Source organism: Cnephaeus nilssonii, assembly GCF_951640355.1.
Source record: "Cnephaeus nilssonii genome assembly, chromosome: 2".
Taxonomy (NCBI): Eukaryota; Metazoa; Chordata; class Mammalia; order Chiroptera; family Vespertilionidae; genus Cnephaeus; species Cnephaeus nilssonii.
In genome coordinates, this window is record NC_137073.1 from 25,072,029 (window position 1) to 25,086,856 (window position 14,828).

At 42.0% G+C, this 14,828-nt stretch overlaps 1 protein-coding gene across 2 annotated transcripts in view; it reads right to left on the reverse strand.

Annotated features, from left to right (window-relative positions):
* Window positions 1-838: 838 nt before the first annotated feature.
* The window catches only part of PARN (poly(A)-specific ribonuclease), a 162,825-nt gene continuing 148,835 nt past the window's right edge, over window positions 839-14,828 (reverse strand). For both annotated transcript variants that reach the window (XM_079794305.1, XM_079794306.1), the window contains exons 23-24: window positions 10,363-10,547; window positions 839-1,834 (exon numbers count right to left, since the gene is read on the reverse strand). In XM_079794305.1, coding sequence (XP_079650431.1) covers window positions 1,782-1,834; window positions 10,363-10,547 — 238 coding nt within the window. In that variant the 3' untranslated portion in view covers window positions 839-1,781. The remainder of the gene's footprint in view (window positions 1,835-10,362; window positions 10,548-14,828) is intronic.

Below are 14,828 nucleotides of genomic sequence, written 5' to 3' on the forward strand. Positions count from 1 at the left end.
GCTGAAATAGAAGTCCTTTCTAGAAAGCACTCCTCACCAAGCCCCTCTGACAGGGATACAACCTGCATGTGTGCAAAGCTTCTGGAGCAGGAAGCTTTGGGCTTCAGGGGACAATGAAGAATTTCATTACCTCAGGGCCAGAGGCCAATCTCTCTTCCGCTGAAGACCTGGGGCTGGTTAGACCACCCCTCGATCTGCGTGTCCTGGCAAGGCGCCCTCATTAGGCCATTTGTACTCTTCACATGTACATCCATCACCATCTTAGGTGGTTTTCCCTCTTATTCACTAGTTAAAAAGAAGTGTCCGGTACTAGCTGTTTTCCCTGTAAGCTTTAATGACAGCAGAGCCCAGCCGCACTCTTTAAGCCCCTGCCGTGGTCCCTTCCTTTACTGTTTCCCACTCTCCCATCTCTCTCCCCACTGAGCTGGGAGCAGAGACAGCTTAGAAGGGGGCCAGTTTGGGTTTGTAACTTTGTGGCTATCAGACTCCTGCGGAAGGGAGAGGACTAGAATGGGAAATGTTAAGAGGCTCTTCATTGGGGAAGTGTCTTACAAATCTGAATTCACACACCGCCAGTTTGCAGTTCCGGTCAGCTGTGAGGGCTCAGACTCCTCCCACTGTGGAAACGACGCAGGCCTCCACGCCGCCTTTACCAGAGGACGCAGCTCCAGCACAGGCTCTGACGCACGAGGCTGGTATAGGGTTAGAGAGAAAAGAAGCTCCAGTGACTTACCTCAGCTTTTCAGGGCTGATCTTTAGAGAGACATGATACCTATGTAGAGACTGAATATGTCATTCACTTATTTAAAAAAAAGAAAAAGAAAGGAAAAAACCAGAATCCTATGAAAATGTCTTTAATTTTCACCTTTTGGAAATACATTTTTCATTTTTATTTCTGTGATACAAAAATGTTATATATCTAACAATGATCTCTATGAAGCAGCTCTATTGAAGTAGATCCACGAAATTCCGTCTCCGTTGTGATCTGCTTCGACAGAGGAAGGGCGGGTACACGCAGCTTTGCCATGATTTCACACAGGCACGCACAGGTATGCACACATGCCACCTTCTTCCGGGACAGCCACCCACACACAGAGGAGACAACCACACCGACAAGTGAACAGAGCACTACATGTAAAAACAGAAATTAACTTTTTTACTTGTCCCCGCGCAAGAAACTCACATCGTAGGAAAAAATAACTCTAAATAAATATGCCCAAGGCCAAGGCATATGGGAAGCTCCTTTGTCGGTAGAGATTTTTCTACTGGAAAGATAAGCTTGAAAGCTTCATATTTTCAGGCAGCTAAGGTGGGAAGCAGACAGACATAACCGATTTCCCCACTAGGAGACGGTAACCATGTGCTAGGAATCCGAGCATGAGGAGACAAGGAAACCCCTTGAAGCAGGAAGGAGTTCAACCCCAAACTCGTCATCACAGCCCCCAAGAGTGTCAGCTCTTTCTGCATATTTCACAGCCGACACCCCCGTCAGGTGGAGTCTTACACACGCTAATTCATCACAGGGAAGGCTTCACATGAGCAACAAATAACTGGTCAATAATGTACACCCTACAGCCTACAGCCGTGCTGAGTGTCAGCAGACAGTTTACAATCGAAAGGAAGGAAAAATGCACAGCCACAAAAACAAAAGCTGAGCTTTTCCCAGGACACGCCGTTTTCAAACCCTCCCACACCGCACTTATTGAATAGGGTATGGCTTCCAACGTCCGCTGGTTCTTTCCCAGCGACAGCACCCGCGACTTGTCTCACTCAGGCCTCGGCTACCACGTGTCAGGAACTTCAAAGAGCTTGGCAGAGCTGTCCGAGATGCTTCCTGGTGGGAAAGGACAAAACAAGATGAGCAAGGAGAGGGCAGCCCCTGGAGAACAGAGCCACCATCACAGGGCAGGGCAGCCGCACAGCCACGCGGGGAAAGTCCTGGCAGGTCTTGTCTACGGAGAGCACTGTCCAGCAAACGGCGGGACACCACAGACACATCCCAGGTAGGACCATGAGGTGCCTCCCTCCCCACTCGGCTGCCTCTGTCATTTTACAGGAGTTAACACATGGACACTTACATCTCCCAGTGGCACACACACCATATTCTTTGCTAGCCACCATGCTGAGCACTTAGTTCATTTACTCTTCAAAAAAGCCCCACACGATGGTACAAATATCCCCATTTCACAGATGCAAGAAGAGGCTCAGCGAGGCTGAGTGGCCGAGATGGAGTCTGCATCCTTCTACAGCACCAAGAGCCCTGCCAAGTCCCAGAAAGCTGGGTTTCTGTGATCTGTGGGCTACGGGCACCGAGATCAGCATGGAGAGAAGCTGACCAGTGCGGGTTCTGAGATCCCAAAAAGGGCAAAGAAGCTTGTATAGCTTTTTCCGACCTCAGCAACTCCGGCTAAGGTCTTCTTGGACTGAAGGAACCTTTTCCATTACAAACAGCTTCAACTCAAAGTGAGCCCTTCTTTTCCATCCATGCCACTTTCTGCAACAGAAACTACACAGATGTGTCAGGGCCTGGAGCGCCGATGTCCGGAGCTGAGCGAACGGGAACTAAGTTAGGAAAAGGCGTGTTCACAATGGAAAGTGTAGCGGGCCAGCCCCTCCCTGCACCGCTGGTGTCATGCCTTATTTAAGCCATAACTGCAGGGTTGGCAGGGAAAATGGGCAGAGCCAACCCCAGCTGCTAACATTCCAAGATTTCAAAAGAGGTCTTTGATGATGCCTGAAATGGAGAGTAACTCTTAAGAAGATATGGGGTTCGGTGTCCCACAAAGTAGAAAATCGCTCAGCTGAGACTGGCTACTGTTAATGACAGGAATGCCTAAAAGGAACGAGATCTAAACACCTGAAATAACACGGGCATTTCAGCTAAAATGAGAAATCCCACTTCCAATCACTTATTGAGAGAAAATCCAAAGAGACAGGGGAGCAGACCAGGAGAGGGGACTTTAATGTTTGCACCGCTGTGTTGAACATGCAAGCCTTGGGACTCTCAATGAAGACTGCAAGACCTATCCTGAGGAGTGAAAATGGGCTGGAGATGACTCACATGAAAAAGATTCATGTGATCCTGTTATAAAAGATTAAAAACTAAAACAAACAAAAAAAAAACACAAAACACACACACACACACACACACACACAAAAAAAAAAAAACAGAAACACTGCCCTCCCTGGAATAACTAAGTGCTGTATTGGCCCATGATAAATATAACTAGCCTGACCTTCTCACTCATACGTTCAAACAGTACCTATTGGGAGGCAGGAAAATAAATATCAATAAGGGCATTTTTATAATTCACATCAAATAAATAGCAGCCAATTAGCCACTATAAAGGTAAAGGCCACAATGCCCAATGTGAGGAAATGAATTAAAACTAGCCAAGGGGGGCAGGGGAAGGTAAATGACTAAAAGCAATTGCACTGTCATACTTATAGTAGCACCTGCCATTAGATGGATGGGAACGTGTGTGAGTAGGGTGGCACGCCACCATATACCCAGTAGTGACTCTGTGAAGATCTAGTGAGAAATAATGGAAAGAACTTTGGAGATGGGCAAATCTGGCTTGCCCATTTTACTAGCTGGATGACTTAGAACAACTTTCATTGCCTCATCTATAAGATGGACTGACTAGTACTTTATGCCACAGAGGACTCTGGGATCTAGCAAAGTTCCTAGCACAAAGCAAGTTTTTCATACGCATTGGGTCCCTTCCCCTTATCAATAAGGAGCCCAACACTGAGCATGGTTGTTCCCAGGAAGCCATCAGCCTGCCGTCAAGGAGATGCTACTTTTCACTGTCTAAAATGTGCAGCTGCTGAACAAGAATATGTACAGAAGAACCAGAACTTTAGGAACCTTAAAGGAGACCCAGACATAGGCGAGCTGGAGGTCACGGCTAGTGTTCTTTCCAGCACTTTCCGGAAAGAGAGCACTGTGGACTGTCCAAGGATCAGTCTCAGAGCTAGTGGGTAAGGAGCCATGGTCAATTTTCCATGGAACTCATTTTCACAGTCCTGTTTTACTAGAGTGCAAAAATTATTTAGGAACAATTATTATTTTTTAAAACAGACACTTAAGGGCATCTGCCTCCTACTATGATGGACCTCAATCCATACCTTGCATCCTTTACAAAGATTAATTAAAAATGGATTGTACACCTAAATGTAAAACCTAAAACTTCTAGAAGAAAACATAGGAGAAAATCATTGCAATCTTGAGTTAGGCAAAGATTTCTTAAATATAATACCAAAGGCATAATGCAAGAAAAATTGATAAACTGGATTTTGTTAAAATTTAAAGCTTCTGCTACTTGAAAAATACTGTTAAGAGAATTAAAAAACTCTGTAAAGTACACACACACACACACACACACACACACACACACACACACACAGAATATGAAAAGTTTGGAAGATTTTGCAAAACACCCAAAAGAACTTGTATCCAGAATATATAAGGAACTCTCAAAACTGAGTAAGAAGAAAACAACTCAGTGGGGGGGAGGGGAGGAAGGGGAAGGGCAAATATATGAACAAACATTTCACCAAAGGAGAGATTTGGATGGCAAATAATCACATAATGAGATACTTAACATCAATTAGTCATTAGGGAAATTGAAATCAAAGCAACAATGAGATATCACTACATACCCACCGGAATGGCTGTAAAAGGACAATACCAGTACTTGTCAATGTACAGAGCCACTGGGACCATCCTACCCTGCTGGTGGGAATGCAAATGGTGCAGCTACTTTAGAAAACAGGTGCCAGTTTCTTATGAAGTCAAACATACATTTACCATATGACCCAGCAATTCTACTCCCAGGTATTTACTCAAAAGAAATGAAAATTAGTCCATTCAAAAACCTGTACCTAAATGATTATAGCAGCTTGATTCTTAGTAGCCGAAATCCGGTACCAATCTAAATGCCAACTGGCAAAATCTATATATATAAAAGGCTAAGTGACTGACCATCCATCTGTCCAACTGGCCGGCCGGTACATATGATGCACACTGGCAATTTAAAAATAAATGTTGACTCGCGCATGCGCGATACATATAAAGCTCTCGCTGGTGCCAATCGCATGCGTGTGTTTCGATTTGTCATTGTCGATTGTGAATTTGGTTGTTTTGTTGGCATTCTGAAGCAGAAAGAAAGCGGCGGCGTCGACAAAGTATGTCTGAAGACCAACTCTTGGCATTACATACCTCTGACACTTCATCTCTGACACTTCTATTATAGAGAAAGGGCGAATAGCAATATTAAAATATTTCTTCTAATTGATTTCCTTTCAATGTGCATGAATCCATGCACCAGTCCATTAGTGGATAAACAGCAATATGTCCATAAAGCAGAATACTATTCAGCGATAAGGAATAAACCGTGAATACATACAACAACATGAATGAATCTCAAATGCATTATACTAAATGAAAGACTCAAAGGTTACCTATTATTTGGTTCCATTTCTATGATATTCTGAAAAAGGCAAAATTACAGCAATAGAAAGCATATCAGTGGTTATCAGGATCTAGGCATGCAGGCAAAGATGACTACAAAGGGGCATGATAGACCTGGTCTATATCTCAATCATAGTGATTGTTAAATGAATGTACACATTTGTCAAAACTAATCAAATTGTACATCTACAAGTGATTATTTCTATTGTACATAATTTATATTTTTAAAAGGCTGTCCTGTAAAAGATATTAGAAATGTTGTTTTAAAAAGACAACAAAAATATAATATAAAATATTATGCTGATAAAAAAATTATTTGGCCAAGGGTTGTTTTTTTAATGGAGAAAAAACAGGATACGAACTTTCATAGAGTATGATGCCAATGATGTATAAAAATGACAGGTGGAGCCCAGCCAGAGGGGCTCAGTGTTGAGTGTTGACCTATGAACCAGGAGGTCACAGTACGTTTCCTGGTCAGGGCACTTGCCTGAGTTGTGGGCTGGATCCCCAGTAGGGGGCATGCAGGAGGCAGCCGATCAATGATTCTCTCTCTCATCATTGATATTTCTATTTCTCTCTCCCTCTCCCTTCCTCTCTGAAATCAATAAAAATATATTTTTTAAAAATGAGAGGTGGAGTAAAACATATTAACAGACTATCAAGTAACTTTCTATTTTTCTTCACTTTACAGATTTTCATAGTGAGCACATTATTTTTATTAACCAAAACAACAAAAGAGATTAAAAAGCAGTCCACACAATTGGTGACTGTTTCTGCTTATTTATCTTTCAACTAACCAGAGTGGAGAGGAAGGAACTCCGAGAGGTAAGACATCTCTGACCTTAGGTGAATCCAAAACAGAATCTAAAAGCTACATGGTACACTGGAAATATGCCAAGGTATCATTTTCTACAGAGCAGAATTCTGTATTTGGGAAGATCCTTCGGGGTGCCATAGAAAGTTACTAACTCCTTAGGAAATGCTCCAAAGGGTGGTTTCCCAGCAGGCGAAGCTCCCCCTGGATCGTTTGTGGGGGTCCCAGAGAGTTGCCAGGAGGAACGGGGAGGGCACAAAAATGCACTGAGCAAACTGCCCCACAGCCCAGAGCAGCACACATCTCACTTCCCACACTGAGGCTGGTAACCACACTCTGAGTAATTAAAAAGCTCCTGGGGAGGTCGCTGATCTTTCCCAGCCTGGTTACTCAGGTGACCAACAGCAGCAACTGCAGATCTCATTTCTGACTCTAAGGAGGCCTGTGATAGTATAAGGAGATTGCTGCTCTATGAAGATTCTAATTTTTTATATTCTGACCCTATGGCTTTGAGCTTGAAAAGTTCAACAGACTAGTCAAGACTCCAGTGAAACTCACGGTTCTTGGCAAAAAGTCAAAGGTCTAATGTGTTGTTTTAAGTGCAAGGGGGAAGAGAGAGTTGGAGCAACGTCTCTATCATGACAGAACAGTCAATACAAACGGTCCATGTCTCTGGCGTTCCTCCGTGACCACGGCCTAACAGGGTGCTTATGGAACCTCCGGCCCTGGACTGTCCATCAGTATTCTGAGTAGCCAGTCTGCTCAGTGTCAGGCAACTACTGTCAGCCTACAGGCGAGGCTGGGGTTTCTCCAGGCCCTAGGGACACTCTTCACTTAGGCATCCAGAACAAGTGTGCTACGGAAGCCCATCCATTAAACACTGCCTGGGACCATTTCCCAAAGACAGTTTATTCCAGCATAAATGGCACACGGAATTGTTTTCCTTTATGTACCTTGAATTCTGCAGAGGAAAAGTAGATAGCACTATCAATCTACACTAGTCATAATAAATATAAAAGAAGGGAGCTTACATTATATATTTGCTTCCTAAAAATAGGATAGAAACAGCAAAGCCTAAGAGAATAATATTTACTAAGTACATAATATGTGCATAAAATAGAAGCTCCAAGGGGAGCGGTCATTGGGTTTTTATCACAACTTCATTTGAAAGTCCAGGTTGGTAACTGTTTCTGATCCAGAACAACTGCCAGAAATCCTCATGTTTGTACATAAAGAACCCTTTGCTTCCTCTGGTGCAATGTGTGAGCTCTGGATCAAACAGCCTCCACACCCCACCCCCCCCGCCCCCGCATATTTGACTTGGCCAGTTGATAACTCTTTGAGCCTTGGTTTCCTATAGAAATTGAATATGTACTTGATAGGGTTTTTCTAAGGGCTAAACAAGTTAACAAAGGACGTTCCTAGTACAATGTCTGGTATATTTTTTAAACTTAAATGGGTCATTTTGTTATCTAGAAAGGGTTCTAATACTTACCTCCTCATGTACTTTAGATATTACTATGTATAACTAAGGAAAACGGCACTGTTTTGTGTGGAGTTTATTGAGCATCCTTTGTCCCATGATTGCCACAGTACACAACATTCTATGGTCTTACTTCTTGCTATGTCCTCCTTGGAAAAGAGAAAATTCCCTACAAATGAAGCAATGTTTTATGTTTTCATGCCCTCTCTGAGGGTACTGGGCACCCAACACACCTTTGTGAATCCCCCGAGTACCTGCCAAGATACTCTCTCCACAGTAGCACAGCTCAGACTTGATGCCTTACCTGTCTCTGAGACAGACTTTCCCACACTCCAAACACTGCAGCACAGTTCCAGCCAACACCCAACCAGGCTTCACAGCTCTGGAACATGAGAGTTGAAGACAGACCCTTCACAGGGGCTGAACCCGGTCCTCTCACTACTATAGGACCTTATTAAAGTCACCAAGCAACCAAAGTTGGTTAATTCAACAGATTCTACACCTAATCACTTGACCTGCATCCTGCTAATATCAGGACCAAACACTACAACAAACCAACAGAAAAGAGTCCATTAAATTTCTACCCTGCCACTGCTAGGTCTAACTTGGTGAGCGGCGCTCCGAAAGAAAGCTAAATTCTCTCAAGTTCTGTAGTTCAATTCAAAGTTGTCAAGATGTTTCTCTCTATGACTGACAATGAAGTACAAAATCTATCATTTTTTTTAAGCTCACATCTTGTGGCAGTTACAGTTTTACTGTCAATGGAAGAGGGGAAAAAACTATTTAAATGATGGTATTATAAATTCAAAACCCCAAATAATTCATATAAAGCTTTCATTTAAAATGATGAAAGTTATAAAAGGAGCTAATCTATTAATGCAGTCTATTACTAGGTATTTTGATTTTAATACCTTTAAGATTATGCTGAGATAGAAAAAAAACCCTGAAATTTTGTCCCTGAAAAGTAATAGCTAAGCTGAAAAATTCAAAAGAGAACAAGATATGAAGGAGAGGAATACAAGAGGGGAGCCCTCCCGCCCCAGCCCCCCCGCCCCCATCATGCTCGGAGTGACCGCTAAAAGTCGGGCTAACATTTAATATTTAACATGTGTTGAGCAGGTATAAATCAGCAGCAATAACATACTTAGATGAAGACTAAGTATGTTACAGATTAAGAACTTCTCAAAACTTATTTTAAGGAAAGCATGGGAGGCAAGTAAAGGGAGACACCCCGATTCAAGGAGACAGCTCAAATATACACTCCAGGCTTCCAATCAGAGTTTAAAGTTTTCAGTTAAGTTAGGCATCAGCATATTGTAAAAAAGCTTATGCGACATTTTGCCACTTCTTTCATTTCATTAATACTGAGATGCAGAAAACTTCCTACAGTTAGTTTGGACCACATGTAAGGAATGAACTGAAACACAAGTTCCTAGCTTGGGTATGAATCACGTTCCATTGCTTTACTACCTTCCTTCAGTTTGGTTGTTGGGCCTGCTGACCAGGGCGACTGTCATGATGTAAAGAGATAAGGAACAAGGAATAATGGCATCTAGGTAGCTGGGCCTTCTTCCCCGAACAGACAATACATAACTGTGCTTACAAACACCAGCTTCCTTATAGGACAGAATTAATTGCTCCATGACCCTGAGCAAGTCAGTAATCCTTTAGGCCTCTGTTTTCTTACCCGCAAACCGGCCCATGATGACTACCTCAGGTATTTACATGAAAGAATTTCTGTTAAGCATTAGGTGTCGTGCTGGATCCTTGGCAAACACTCAGTCAGCAGCAGCTATAATTATTGTCACTGTGACTGTTGCCTCATCAGGTTATGGCCGATTCTGACAAGCAAGCCCCTTCCTCCCACACTCTAGCCCTCTATAGGGTCTGGGCATGAAGGGCTGAGTTAGGTCATGGATCCTCCATAGCACGTCTGAGTGACAGAGAGGATGTGTGTTTCGGCTTCAGGTGGGCTGGGGCTCACCTTCTGGGTCTGCTTCTTACTAGCAGCTACAGGGACCTGCATATGTTTCTGATGGCAATTCCCTATGTCTGGGCTATTGTGAGGATGAAATTAAATAAGTAAAGAAAAAAAACTCCTACTACAGCATCTAGCACATAGTAAGCTCTCAACATGTGCTAATTTCCTGTTTCCTTTGCTCCTTATATAATTCTGCTTCAGAGAGAAATCCAGGTTGCCTGGGTTTTCGTGGGAACAGTGAAAAAAAACTCTGCTACCAAAAATAATATGTGTAGGAGTAGGCCTCTGTGCAAAGTTAAATGTACATTTAAAATATGGAGGCTGCTTTAAGCACATCAGCAAAACCTCTAACCCATGGAGGAGAGAGAAGATACCAAAATGGACTAACCATCTTCAACCTTCTCTATCAAGAGCCAGGGCTTTTTTTGTTGTTGTTTTTTTAAGAGCCAGGGCTTTTAAAGGATTCCTCAAATTAAATTAAATTGGTCCTAAAAACATCTGGTCCCTTGCATCAACTGAGCCCTGCTGTAGTCTCTCCCACAGAACACAAGTTTCCTGCGGGCTGAAGAGCACACAGGTCCAGAACTTCAGAAAGAGCCAATACAAACCTGCTGGAGAAAGGTCCTTCTTCATTTTTTTAAATTTCTTGGTCTTTTTCCTTCCCTCAGTGGGGGGTTCGGCACAGGAATCTGTCTGCTCAAACTCAAGGTCAGAAGTCTCTCTCGCCTCCGAGCCAGCTTCTGCTTGACTGAGGCTCAGCTTTCTCTTTCTTCCTGTGCTGGTAGCTGTAGGACTGAAATGCAGACAGTGGAACAACATGAAATATGTTAAGAATAACAGGAAGACTAGCCTATAAAAATATTTTAATACTCTTAATCCTATGAACACTTAACTAGCAATCAACAACATGGGCAGCTGCTGCCTATGTGTAAGTTAAGACCTTATGAACTGAAGTCTAAAGGTTTACCCATGACAAGCTTATTCAGAAGCAAGTTCTACATCATGCTTGGATACACACACACACACACACACACACACACACACACACACCCCTAAGCTGTTCAAAGTGCTTAAAGAACAATTTTTTTTAAAAGAAAACCCCTGGTCTCTGTTTTAGTAGAACTACTATAAAATAATAGTCTTGATTACATTAAATCAGAAGCCAGCATTGTTCCCTTCACAACTACCTAATGGATACACAGCAGAATAGAAGCAAAGAAGCAATCATGAGTCAGTTATCACACTGCACATGCATTTGAATACACTTACAGGACATACCCCACCTTCCTATAATTCTCTCCTATTCCTAAAAGGTGCCAAATTTATAATTAAACCTGGCTTCACTTTTAAAGCTTCATAGGATCTGACATGTTGAATTACATCAAGTTATATGTCCCAATTTTTTTCTTAAGAAAATGTTTCCTGAAATATAACTTGATAAAAACAGAGACCACATGGCCAGTGTGAGTCCTGTCTCTTCTAAATGGGTCTGTAAATAGATTTTTTTTTTTATTATAGCCCCCAAGTTTTGAAAAGCATATAAAATCAAGTCATTCTGCTTGGAACATTCTCCTACTTAAGTCTTCCCTAGGAAGTGAATACTTCACAATGTTACACCTGAAAAACCTTTGGCTACCCAATTATATAGTATTCTGGTCAGGACTGTATAACCTGAATATAATCATAAAGAAACAGCCCACAAATCCAAATAAAAAATATTTTGTTGAAAAAAGTGTCAGGGGCGGGGGTATGTTCTTAAAAAAAAAAAAAGGTCATAAAAAAGACTAAAGAGACAGGAAAGTTAGATGGAACATATATAGACTGGAGCTTAGATTGGATTATAGACTGAATATTATACTGGAGGAGAAAAAGCTATAAAGATAATATGGGATCGAATAAAAAAAAACAGATATGAACAGTATGTTAAATATTAGATCGATGTTGAATAACCGAGGTTGGTAACTGTACTATAGCTATGTCAGAGAATATCCTTATTTAGAGTATTTGGGTATTAAGGACCACTATATATCTAACTTCCTCTCAAATGGTTCAGAAAAAAAGTATTGTTGGTGGTAGTGAGGGGGGGGGGGGTTGTTGGGGCATTGAAGAGAGAAGAGAGAGAGAGAATGCAATACAGAGTGTGTGTGTACAGTAAGCCAGTAGGCCCTCACTTAATGACATCAATAGGTTCTGTGACTCTGAAGCAAACCGATGTATAATAAAACCAATTTTACCATAGGCTAATTGATATAAACAGAAGTTAAGTTCCAATAATCAACATTATAGTGAAACAACATTATAATGAATCAACATTATAGTGAAACAACATTATAGTGAAACAACACTGAATGAAATGATGAGGACCTGCTGGATAGAGAGAGAGAGAGAGAGAGGGAGGGTAAAGGAAGGAAGAGAGAGCATGTGTACACAAAGCAAAAAAACAAATGGAGCAATATGTTAACAATAGATGAATCTGGATAGAGTATCTTTAAATTATTGTTAGATACAACAAGGGTCTCAAGGTCTAGACAGTTCTAAATGTTATTCTTGCTAAATGTTAAAATGTAGCACAGTATTTTGCAGATCAGCTGTAAACTGGATGAGCTTGACTGGAACTCAACCAGATAAGTGTAGCCAAGTACAAAGAAGAAATCAATGTGTAACAGACCAAACAATGTTTATAAACAATGGCTAAGCCTCTCTTCAAAGAGACAGAGCTTTGAGTATGAATCCTCTTTCTTTTTTACTTGCTGCAAGTAAATAAAACTACTTTGCAACAACCACCTCTCAGTCTTGAATAGAACACCCCAAGCGGCAAACCACTTGAGTTTGGTAACAGTATTTGTGTGACTTTTTTAAAGTTTGAAATTATTTTCAAATTAAAAGTTAAAAAATTATTTTCTGAGAAGCATGATGTGTAACAAGAAAAGTAAATTTCATTGAATATCTTCTGATACCTGCTATGACACAATCTAGGGCTAAAGTGTGTGTTTAGACATGACTAATAAATATACTAGTATTGTCAACCTATTAATACAAGAAAGAGGAAACCTTGACCATTAATAAAATGTCTCATTTGATACAACTAGATGTTTATCCACCAACTTGGCTCACACCCTCGGAGTCAGCACCTGTCCCTTTTCAGTCTTCAGTGCCTGAGCCCTTCTCCTTCAGAGAAACTCATCCCCTCATTAACTCATTAACTACTTTTCATCAACTTAATAAGTGCCTCCCCCAAACAGCCTCCAGTCTTACTCAATTTATTTCTACCTACCACCAGTCCAGCTCTTTCCTCACCCACTGCCACTGTGGGCACTCCCTATCTTACCCAGACTCAAAACAGGATTCTAATTGGCCTGGCTCTCCCTCTCCTCCTCTTTCCAGTCTCTCCTCCCCTTCAAACCTATTCCTTCCAATGCTGCCAAACTTCTTCCAAAGCAGAAATTTGATCAAGATGTTCCCAGCTCAAAAACTTCTATGGCTCTCCACTACAAACCTAAATTTAAACTGCTTGGCATACCATCCAGGAATCACTGTCATCTGGGTCCCAATCTGCTCTTCTAGCCTTATCTTCCACTAGGCAGTCGAGTCGCAAATACAATATACATTGATCTTAATGACTTCCAATATATGCACTTTCCCATATATCCACCATCTCTTTAGAGAGCTTATCAGTCCCAATATAGCCTATATTCCCCACTTCAGTGTTGCTACTGCCCATCTATTCCTGATTAAACACCACTAGCCTTGAGAATGTTCCCCATTTCTCTGCCTAGTGTTCTTTCTTTAAATGCTCCCCATAACACTCAGTTTGTCTGTCTCAAGGGGTCTTTAAGTCATCTATCATCTACACTAATAAAAGAGCAACATGCAAATTGACCATACCTCCACGACACCGCCAACCAATAAGGAGTATGCAAATTAACCCAACAAAGAGAGTGGGTTAATTTGCATATGCAGGCCCCGAGCGGCCGGGGGCGGGGCAGGATGCAGGCGTTCCACACCGCCCCAGCCACTCCAGGCCTCTGGGCAGTGTGGGAAGGCAGAAAGGCGGCTCCACCGGGAGCGAAGGTGGTGCTGGCAGCCAGGGGAAGGAAGGCCCATTCTTGCACAAATCTTCATGCATCGGGCCTCTAGTTTTTATAATAAACAAAAATTGGGACCCTGAGAAAGATACTGCCTAAAAATGGGTTCTGGTGGCTCACTGGGTTCAAATTTTAAAAAACAGAGCCTAGCAGCTATTTCTATGCTGGGGCCTCTCACACCCCCCACACTTCCAAAGAAGCCTGTACTAAACTACCTGCCCACACTGTGTTTCTGTCATCTGAACCAGCCCTTATAAAGGAGTTCCTGGAATCCTATTTCAACCAATAGGACTGAGGCTTTCCTCATGCAATCAGAGCTGCATAAATATCTTCACCAACTAATCAGAGTAGTTCTATTCTGACCAATCAGGAAAGTGTCTTTTAGGCCAATTAAACTGTGAGGATTTGAAGTCCTCCTCTGCATGAGGACAGACCAATCAGGGATCAGGGGCGGGGACTTCTATCTATATAAGCCAGCTCCTGTCTGGCTCTGAGAGCACACTTCCCCTTCCTACCAAAGACTGAAGATTGTGTTTCCCAGGCTGGAGCAGAGCAGAGATGCCTAGCAAGAGAGAAGCCTGGTTTCAGGGCTGCCTGGCCCCAGGGCTGCCTCACAGCCAGGCTGCATCACAATTGAGCTGTTTTGCTCTGAATCAAGTTTCCTTTTTCACTGAACCTCAAATTGGGTATTCCTGTTGGCGTTGAGCTGGTGACAATGACCATCGGTTGACAATATGTATTTGTATATGTATGTAATATCCATACCAACATGAAATGTTCTCAACTGTCATTCTCTAATAAAAATAAGTGATTATCATATGCCATATAGCTAAACTAAAGCAGTTTTGGATCAAAACAGTTTTTATCATACATTGAAAACTAGATATATAAAGGTTACTACCTTAAAAATGTAAATTCTTTAAACATTTTTAAGATACAGTTGTTTGTGTGTATTACATATAGATATTCTCAATACATGTATGTTGATA